Source organism: Corvus brachyrhynchos, unplaced genomic scaffold (genome assembly GCF_000691975.1).
Source record: "Corvus brachyrhynchos isolate BGI_N302 unplaced genomic scaffold, ASM69197v1 scaffold5, whole genome shotgun sequence".
NCBI lineage: Eukaryota > Metazoa > Chordata > Aves > Passeriformes > Corvidae > Corvus > Corvus brachyrhynchos.
Genome location: NW_008238321.1, coordinates 1,050,500 through 1,061,593, shown reverse-complemented (window position 1 = coordinate 1,061,593; position 11,094 = coordinate 1,050,500). Strand labels below are relative to the sequence as shown.

Sequence of the window (11,094 nt, the reverse complement as noted above, 5' to 3'; positions counted from 1 at the left end):
TGCTCTGAGTGTCGTGCTATAAAAAAAAAGATAAAAAAAAAAAAAAAAAAAGGGGGGGGGGGAAGAAAAAAAAAAAGGGGAAGACGTTTATACAGTCATTTACACAAAGGGGAGACCAAATATCAAACTAAGGCAAAACTGACACCAAGCAGTGAGAAAAGGAATGGGTATGAACTACAGAACTAATTAGTCAACCATCAACCAAAAAAGTTAAGTAACTCTCAGGGTAATTCCCTGGTTTATTTGGGTTATTTTACCCACTCAAAGAAGTCAGTTATTTATTCCCATTTATAATGCAAAAAGTGACGTTTATGTACAGCAGTGGTTTCTGTTTCGTTCTCTCCAAAGCAGCTTAAGCACAGCTACTCTTTTTTCCCCCCCTTATAAATCCAGCCTGAAGCCTGAGCTCCGAAGTGCTCTGTCAGCAGCTGCATCTCCAGCTGAAGCCATTCTCAGAACACCTGATTCCACACATTTTCTCCACACCACTCTCCACAATTTTAGCACAAGGCCACGACCTCACTTGCTAGAAGACACTGAGGATGTAACTCTTTTCCCCAAAGCACCAGGAGTGTTGAGAGAAAGTAAATCCCCCTCCTCAGCACTAATCTCCATGGTTTAGATGCCTGTACAGGCTTTTCTGATATCTAAAACCATCCTCAACTTTAAACTTTTATTTCTTCTACAACTGCTCCTTCCCGCCTTGTTAAAGCTCTGTTAAAAAACCTCCTAATTTAGGATGCCATTAAGAAAATTTCCCAGCAAAAACCATCACTGGATCCATGGATCTAAGCAGCCTAACTTCATTCAATAGCAGAAATTCCCCCAATTCTGTTTTGGTTTTTTTTCCTATTCTCTTGCCTGAGAAATTGTCCCTTCTCAGAATTGCAAACATTTGGTGGGAGTTCAGTCAAAACTTTCTGACATTCTCCTTAGCTCACAGCACTACCAGTTAATTTTTGTTCAAACAGCTAAAGAGAAAGATAAAAACCTAATTACACTAAAAAATTAGAAAAAACATACAAAGTGGAGCTACAAGCCAAGATACGATAGGAACTTCAAAGATTCTGAAAATAATACTCATTGTAATTTTAAAATTTCTTATGTTGTACTTATTGTCATAATCAACACTACCTAAATTAAGCTCTTACTATGCAAATCTTTAACTTCACCTGGCTGACAGAGAAACTCAAGAACAAAACACAGATTCACCCATCACACATCCAAATACCTACATGAACCCTTTCGCATCAATTTAATATGCAGCTGAGTTAACAGCTGTATTCTATTAACTGGTAATGCAAATATATGCATTTTATTTTTAAAATCTGTCAAATGATTTAATAATAGCCAAGTTAGTGTGTGAGAAGGTTCTGATTTAATTTGGGAGGCACTTTGGCGTTCTTATTTGAAGAAATAGGTGTTAATATAATATACACTAGATACATATTAATACACACATAAATAGATTTCTGAATGTATATACAGAGCTGTCTAGAGCATTGATTTATAACTGATAGAAAATGGTCAAAAATTCAAAAGTCATCAGTGTTGTCATGTATTTTAGCCAAGCTTTCTTCATTAGTATTACACATTCAAACAAGCAGAAATTTGTAGTATGAAACTTGCATCATTTGAGGGTTTTCTCTTATGGAAGGACTCCCTTCTGCAAAATAATTTTATACTTTATGGTGGAGTTCTAATGTTATGTTTTTTTGAATATGCAATTCCATTTTTCTTAACTATTACGGCATGAGAATGAGATTACTTCTGTTGTTTTTGCAAGAAATCGTTTAAAACATTAACTGTTAGAATAAAAAGAAAGAAAAAGAAACAGAAACAAAAACATATTCTAGCAATTCTTATGCCAAACTGCAGCTAGAAACAAATTTGAATTCTGATCCTGCAAACTTTGTTACCTGTACTCAGTCTGAAACCACTTAGTAGTCCTTTCAGTTTCAGTGGGATTTTATGAAAACATAGATAAGCACTGCCAGGAATGGGACTTTAATCTGGTGCATCTTAATTCCTACAGAATGGACACGAAATGATCAGATTAAATAAAAAAAAATAGAAAAAGAAAGAACAGAAAAAAGATGTCCCTCTCATTCCTAATATTATTTTCCTTAACCTTCTATTTAATTGAGAGAATCTAAAGGTACTTCTGCAAATCAGAATATCATGTAGCTATACTTGAAATAACTCTGACTGAGGTGAGAGCAGCAGTCCTGAGCTGTGAGAGGCATCCCAGCCCTGCCTCAAGCACCTTCAGCAGCTCCCCTGGAGACAGCTGGGATGCAGCACTGATGGTGCAGGAGCATTTATTAACAACAGGCTGACCCGACAAAGGTTGTAACTGAGGCAGAGATGTTAAAATCCAGCTAGGAAAACCTTTTCCTTCTGAAATCCGTTCTAGGATCTTGCCTTTGGCACGAGGCACTGGGTTGTTTCAGTGCTGCAAGGTCAACATCAAAAAAGCTCAATTTGGAAACACCTCCTTATGCCATCCCCCTAAAACTTTAACAAAACCTTACACTTAAGGAGCCCAGTGCAGGTGTGGTGGTTAAAATCCCCACCTGGGTAAGATTTAGCAGCTAAACAAAAGTTTAAACTCCTACCACAGGTGCTCAGCTCCACCCCATCAGCACAACCAGCAAAGGTGGCCAGTGGGGATGGCTTTGGAAACTGGTGGGACTATCCAGCAGCAGCAGGTTCTGGACAATCTATATCTTTTGCAAACATTATTGAGCAACCATAATTTAAAAATAATGAATTTTGGCCAGAGTAGGAGATTCTGAGCCACCAAATTCCATCCATTTTAGTTGTTTACTGAAAAAGTGATGAATGTTCCAACTGAATTTGCGCTGGTAGGCAAGGGGAATAATTAATGTCTGAATAATAAACCAGGAGATTTCAGCTGTTCCATTTAGGTTTAAAAAAAAAAGTGAAGGCTTTATTTTCAGAAAATAAATATTAACAGAAATAAAATATATCTGATTTAAGATAGATTTTTGATGTATATGATTCTTAAAATATGACAGATTACAGTATGTCTAGAACAGGAATAACATTCCATCGCTGATCATAAATGATATATGAGCTACAGGAAGATTGAAACATTAGTGAATAAACTTTTTAGTGGGTCTGACATGGCAAGAAAAGGAAAAAAGATATGCATATGACAGACATAAAGCCCTGTAATGCAGCTGATATCATAGGTGAACACACTGGGTTACAGTTTTGCACCAGCTGATGCAGTCATAGCCATTCTATCTTGCTTCATTTTTTAAATACTGAATAAATTGAAGTATGCATTTAAGGCAAAGTAATTTTGGAAAAAAAAAATTAAACGTTTCCAATACAATAAGAACTCTATTAATAAAATAAATGCTAAAATAGATTTTTTTCAAAGGGTTGGTGTACTAAGGCTTTAACTAAAGAGGAAAACATCTGCACTTAATCGGGAACAATCACATATTTTCTCAGCTAATCACTAAAGAGGATAGTTATAAAGTATCATCATCATCTTTCATTTCAATAAAAGAAAAAAATACCTGTACTAATACAAACCTACCTACAAATATCTTTAACTATGGACTCATATAATAAATGAAATAATTACCCTTGAAGAATAAGGAGAGCAAAAATCAACATTCTCATAAAACAGATGACAGTCTGGAGTAGTTAAAATTAGCCCCTTTAAAAGATATGAGTCCAATGATTTTCATACTGCTTAGAAAACTGACTGACAGCTCAGATGTTCTCACTAACATAAAATTTCAGACATTATTTTATCACAGCAGTGCAGTTGTTTCCTTTTACTCATGTAAGTATTTTAAACAAAACAAAATAATCCACAGGTGAATTAAACTGCTTACCTTTGAGCCTCGCTCATTAAAAATAATTTCAACATCTAAGATTTTACCAAATTGCTGCAAAGAAACAGAAAAGTTACATGAAAATAAGGTAACTTCAACCCTTCTATCACATAGAGTACAAATGTTTGTTTCAGGAAATGGTGCAACACTTTAAAAAAGTTAAACAATATAAAACCAAATACTGTTAAACACAAAAGAAGACACACTAAAAGGAGTCAGATCAATATTACATCTCAGTTGTGTGCGTCATTATGCTCGTTACAGTCATTCCACAGAGGAACTTGAAGCTCAGTGAAGCCCTCTGACAGAGAGGAAAGAGCATTAAACCATGATCACACTGAAATAAAAGTCCCAAATTTCTGGATTTTCCAGAAAAAAGTCAAGGAGTTTGGTTACTTCTGCCTTACAGGAATAGGATTAAACCAGGTGGGAGTTTTGTTGCTCGCTTCCAGGACTGAGGATTTCTTTCCACCCTGCTGAAATCAGTAACCATTATTCCCTAAGAAGTTTTGCCTTACTGGAGCATAATTTGAAAAACTAGAATGGATACTCACTTTGGGGGGATTTTTTCTCTGCTCAGAATTGCATTTTTATCATAATATTAGAAGTAACTGTTATTGCCATTGACCTTACAATAGCACTGAATTCCCTAGATGTTGTTTGCACACACAAAAGCTGAACACAGCTGCTTGTCCCAAAGGAAAAGACCCTATTGGACTTGGCTTAGGAAGAGAATAAATGTTAGAATACTTCCTGTTAGGACACGTTTTCTGAGGTGACAATGTAATGCATCAGGGGGTCATTTCTGTTATTTCAAATGTCATTAGCATGTAGTATGGATCAGCGTTAGCACTGGTAAGTGACCCAACATCTTAAACAAAAAGGCACACATTAGAGGAAGGGAAATGGACAGTAACCCAACAAGAGTCCCAGGAACTGCAGAAATGAACCTATACAACAGTCTTTTAAGATATAATAAACAATTACAGGCTGGAAAGGACAGTATTCCTTCTCTAGCTTATTAAAGAGTTTCAACCTGGTCATCAAAAATAAACCATCACTTGGTATTATTTGGCTTATTTCATGTTCTTGCGTTCACCATTAATTAATGTTTTAACTGCAGCTTCAGCCTCGATGCGGAGATGGACTTGATATTTAAACAATTCTCCTCTGTTATATTCATGTCCATGTAAAAAGATCATCTGCTTTGTGTATAACATGGACATGATGCAGACCTGCCAAGTTTCATATGACATATTTCAACTGACACATGCAGAAATGTCATTTTTCTATCATTCCAGAAGCTAGAAGTTTACTGTGATCAAGTCATTCTGGAAGTCAGCTGGAAAACTCCAGCCCTTCCCCAGTGTCAGTCTTTTGAGACCTAAGACTTAGAAACATTAAAAGGAAATGTAGTTTTTATTCATTTATAAATTACAGTACCTAAAAAAAAAAAAAAAAAAAAATCTTTCATTTAATGTTTTTTTCAAATAAAATCTATTTTAAGTGGTTTGTTTAGTTTAAATAAATTACCGTATTTTTCTCTAGAGGGTCAATTATTATGCCTTCTGCTATTCTGCTGATGAGCTGGAAGCTGCATTCAGGGGAGGTAACTTGTACCAAGTCAGATACAGCAGAACAGTCACTCATTTCCCAGTACTACACCAGGATTCTTTTTCCAGTGACTGTTTCCTTCAGAGGAATAAATATTAAGGAACACAGTCTTTTGACTCACATACAAACACATTAGAAGAACTTAAAAATCTAAACTGAATGTGAAAGATGCAGAGAAGTACAGAGCCATGGAGCACTTGGTGCTGCACTGAATAACCAACTGTAATGCAGGAGAGAATTCCAGTTTAGTGAGGCAGAATAAAGAGAGCAAGAGTAACATAAATACTCCAGAGTCCTCGCTTGGACTCTAATAGATGATCAAGTACTATTTCTAGATTATGCTTAGTGGCATTTCAAACTAAACCTGAGAGTTCTTGGGTCAGGGAGTAGAAACACAGTCTAACCTCTCTCAGTTATAAATCCTATTGCTGATGGCATGTCCAGGGCCTGTGTGAGACACAGGGGATGTGCTAGAAGGCACCTGTGGCCTGGAGAGAAGCACAGATTGAGAGACTTCTAGAAAAATACTAAAAAAAACCTTCAAAGCCTACAGACCTACAAAACCTGTGGAGATGGATGAGGATTCTGAACTTTGTGCTGAAATTCAGCCCATGCCTTCCTTTTGGGTCCCTTGCTCATGAGGTCAGGCATTGACCGTTTAACATCATGCTCTCCAAAATCAATAAACGCAGGCAGATAAATCCAGATGTGTACAGCAGCAATATGTATGCATGTAATATTTTAAACCAACACAGACAGCTTTCTGTGAATGTAGTACAAAACACCCAAGGGCATCACATACAGCAGAATCAGTGTAATTTCTTTTCCCAGTTGCGACTGGCAAATCAGATGTTTGGTTGTACATAGATTAAAAGGGAATCTTTACTGCAAATGGTTAAACAGCCTCAATCAGATACAGCCCTCATGGCTGCCTATAATAGAAAATACCTATTGCAATGCAAATGTAAAGAAAGCAGAAATAAATGATGAGCACTTACACCAAACATTTGTCTAAGGTCTGGATCCCGGAATCTGAATGGTATATTTGAGACGTGGAGCCGTTTTGGCTGTGATTTGTTTTCTGTGTTTTCAGAAGATTGTGTCTGTTGCTGGCCATCGGTCTGTGCTGCATCATCTGTCTGCTAAAAGGGTAAAGCAAAATAAAGCACACTGTAAGTATTTCTGGCATTTTTAATACAAGGGGGTGGGTGGGCTTAAATTCTGGAAAAAAAAAAATACTAAAAAGCAGTTAAATCTGCTCCAAGGTATTGAGGAATACCAGAAGTTTAAATACATTAAAATCAAATCCATTTCTGTATCTGTCTCAACAGCATACATTCTCAGTGATAATATGTGTTTGGAATAAACTGGAGAATAAGTAGATTATTATTTGTAGATTTTCTGAGCTATTTTCAAATAATGAATAAATAGATCTCCCTACAAGACTGTAGAAACTCCTTTAACCTTTTCTGTGTTTGCCAAGGTAAGGAACTGAATCTGCAGTCCAAATGCTGCCTGCTAGCAGAGCAAGCCAGACACTTTGAAATCAGATTAGTGCTTTCATTCAGAGGCCACTGGGACTTCTCCACAAGAGGCAGGTAACACATCTCATCCCAGCTGCCGTTTCATAAGCACTGCTGATGGGCACTGGAGGGTCATTCTGTCCAGATAAATGGTGACCATTATGGAAAAGGCCTTGAGTTGTGAGAGGGAACAGAAGTTTAATCAGTGATGAAGGTTGCCTGACAGAAAAGTGAGACACAGAAACAAAGTTTTACAGATTCTCTTCTTCGCCAAAACAAGGTTATGCCATGGTACTTCCCACAGGGACACTGTTCCCTGGTTTTAAACTTCTGCTTTAAAATTGAAGGACATTGCCATCTATTATGATTTAACAAACAAATTATAAATCCCCAGTGAGATTAAGGAAAAGAATATAAAATGGCCCTCATCCAAAAAGTAACACTGACCAATGCTGGTCAATAAGTATGTTACAGAAATTACTCATCTCTGTTCTTTAATTACATCCTACAGTGCCTAATTAATTACTGCTTGTACAGCACACAGTCATTAGACAAGATTCTGCATGGGTATGTGAAAACAGCACAGTCATACTCATCTGCACTGGTAGAGGGGTTTGGAAGAATAGAAAGGGAAAGAAAATAGTTGAATGAAAAACTACAAGGATGATCTGACAGACATTACTCCATTTGCTCTGGCCTTCCTCTTCCTTCTGACCCCGCTGTCTTCCTAAGTATTCCTCTTTCTCTTGTGTTCCAATGTTACATTCAGTTTGTCTTTCTGACTTTTTTCAATTGAAGAAAAAAAAGACGAAATTGCCCATTTCCTGCTAGTATGAAATTTCTTTTAAAAGGCAACAGTTTAAGCACCATAAAAATGCTTAAATAAAATAAACCTTACCACACAGTTTTAGTACCCACAAGCCTGGTGAAGAGGAAGCAAAAGAACTCAAACGGAACACATCATTTACATCAGCAATAACTACATATAAATTGAATTGTAGCAAGTTAAATTCAACAATACCTTCCCTAGGGAATACAAATGTTCTCAAATTAAAAGTATTAACATCTATATTGCCAATAATTCTGTACTAAGAACACTTTATAAATAAAGGTTCTCATTTCTGCAGCAGCTTCAGTCCAGCAGCAGCATCTTTGATATTTCATGGGATAGGAAGAGACTCACACAAACACAAACTTTTGTGTGCACTGAAGAAAGATTTACAAGTGCTCCAAACAAATAATGGAATCAGATCAAGCGTAAACCTAAAACTGAGTCAGCGCCACCACATCTCTTTATCTGCTACTCCCTGAACTCACAGGCAGGGGCCCACAAAATAAATAATTTATCTTTATAAATATTTTGTGATTTAAATAGAAAATATGGTATATAGCTGTCAAGAGACAAAAATGTTCCATGCTAATCTATTGTTATCTAAAATCAACTCAAAAATTTCAAATTTAGATTTTGAAGTAACTGTTCCATCCAGAGACACCACAGAGACTATTTTCTACCTTCAGGCATCAAAGGAGAGAAATATGAAAGAAATTTGGTATGTGAGAGTAGGTGGGAGATGATAGACTGGAAACTCTTGAAATACAATACCCCAGAAGAATGTGAGGTCAATTATATTAATCTGAAGAGAATTAAAGAATTCTGAAGGTGCTGTTGAGCTTCAGGAAGAGAGGGAGCCCCAGGAAGAAATTATATAATCAGTGTCCTGTATAAATGCAAATTGAAAAGAGTAATCTTTGTTCATTGTATCAATAGAAATGAGGAGTAGGAGGGGTGAACTGTGCACCACAAACATCCCAAAACAGTGGGAGAAACTTCCCTAGTAAGCAGCTGAACAGACTATGGTCAGCAAAATCCAGTGAGGTTTCTGAAGATGGTGTTAAAATGGAGCTACAAATTATGGGTGAAGAGAATAAATCCAGGTACTGTTATTTTCTGGGCCTTTGGTTGGGTTTACCACTTTTAAAAATCATTTTTATTCTAAGAAGCCTCAAATTTACACTCTCAGCACAGAATGTCTCAGAGTCTGGGCAGCGAGGACTGAAAACCAGAAACTTTAGCAAGTCACTGTCATCAACAATTCATACCTGTCCATGACCCTCAAGATCCCCGGGGCAGAATTAACAGGGCTAAGCCATTTAAAACATATTAAAAGGCTTGGCAATGTATCAGTCTCTTTACAAAGCACCCAGAAATCCACGGGCATGCCTGGGAGATCTGCACAAGGATAACTGCGAACTGAAATTGGAATGTGAAGATTATGCAAAAATTTCCAAGTAACACACCAAGGAGGTAAAACACACATGGGACAGAGGACAGGCTGGATTTTGAAAAATCCCAGCCAGGTAACTTTCAGAGCTCTGTGGACTCACAGAACCAGAATGTCATTTACCTTAAACATACATAATACATTTCAGGAGAATATCTTCACTGCTAGAGGACCTGAAGTTTTATATTCCTTTAAAAATTAATTGAAGTTAGGATGTGGCATTATCCTTCCTCCATCCCTGCAGTCTTGCATGCAATCAGACTGCTTTCTGGTCCCTATTCCATCACGTATTTGCAATTATAAAATATTAAAGAATCTTAATATATGATAGTCTTAAAACCTATAATGAAAGTTATAAATACAGAATGCAGAAATAGAAGACCAAATTCTCACTTACAGCAAAACAAATTGAGGTGATCTCCCTTTACTTCAGTGAGGTACTGAAGGCTTAAGTGTTAAAATAAATTAGAATTGAAACCATTCTTACAGGTAAGCAAACCCATCTCAAAGAGGGAATTTCATAAAACAATTTTTTGGTTTTTTCATATAAGATAATAATATAATAATAGTAATTTCAGTATAAACATTTGGTATCCTTTTAAACTAAATTCATCATCATGAGTTAATATCTATTGATTTCTAGAGAAATTCTTTATCTTTAGCAAAATACTTTTCTTTTTGTTTCCTTAACTCAGTTCTAGAAACAGAAAACTTCTATTAATTAAAAGACTTCACTCAAGTTCTTAAAGACTTGACACTGAAGTAAAATAGTTGAAGTAATTTTTCTGGTTTCCCTTCCTAGCTTTTTCGTGAGAATTTAAGAAACAAAAATTATACAAATGAGGAAAACTACTAAACCAAATATTTGTTTGGATAAAATAAATTTGACAACATTTTATTTGGAAAAAAAAAATTAACTCCCCCACACCCACACCTCTAAGGCCTTTTTAATCCAATATTTGCAGCAAATTTCACTCAAAAGTACATTCTAAAGCCTTCATGCAGCCTCAAATACAACCCCATTTCCCAGCTGACTCCTGACTGGACACAGGAGTCTCATCTGCCACCTTTAGCACTTGTGGCAAAGGCACCACACACAATAAAACAATGAGCAGTGAACCTGAAATCAGAGAGGGCCTTGTGCACATTGATTGGGTAGAAAAAAACCCATTCCATTCTCCTTCCTGGCTAATACAAACTCTCTGTATCCCTCTCCATCCATCACTGCAGACAGCCAGCCCTGGAATGTTTCTTACACTGGAATTGTAAGAGTTTCACTTTCCCTCCATTCTTTTTCACTGACTAATACCTTTCATTTCCTACAAAACAATGGTGGTGTGGACAAAATCTTTCACCCTCAAATCCTGTTTCCAATGCGATGAAATGCTGCCACAGAAGAGCTGTTTGCACACCACTACAAGAAGAACGCTGTCCTCAATCTCAGCTTGTCAAGAGTGAATGGAACACAGACTGTAGGAACGCCTAAAATAGAAGCAAACCTTTTATCTCTTTCTGGACAAAGTGAAAATAAGTTGTATTGGAACATGAAAAGCTTTACTGAGTCCTGATCATTCTGTTATAATCTGTAAACAAATACAAATCTGTTGCATATCTTTTATACCCACACCAAGTGTAGAGGAAGAACAGCCTAATTCTATCAGGAATAACCTGTAAACTATTTACAGGGAGAAAAGAAAGAAGAAAAAAAAGGAACAGATTATTTTTTAAAAATATGATCAATGGTAAATTAGGTGTTGAATATCTCATGTATACATGCCAGCACAGGGTAAAGCTCTT

The 11,094-nt window shown here is 36.5% G+C and overlaps 1 protein-coding gene across 32 annotated transcripts in view; it reads right to left on the bottom strand.

Moving 5' to 3' along the window:
• Positions 1–11,094, bottom strand: part of RBFOX1 (RNA binding protein, fox-1 homolog 1) — a 1,116,883-nt gene that overhangs the window by 87,031 nt on the left and 1,018,758 nt on the right. For all 32 annotated transcript variants that reach the window (XM_017733908.1, XM_017733905.1, XM_017733909.1 and 29 more), the window contains 2 exons: positions 6,491–6,634; positions 3,879–3,932 (listed from right to left, as the gene is read on the bottom strand). In XM_017733908.1, the coding sequence (XP_017589397.1) occupies positions 3,879–3,932; positions 6,491–6,634 (198 nt within the window). The remainder of the gene's footprint in view (positions 1–3,878; positions 3,933–6,490; positions 6,635–11,094) is intronic.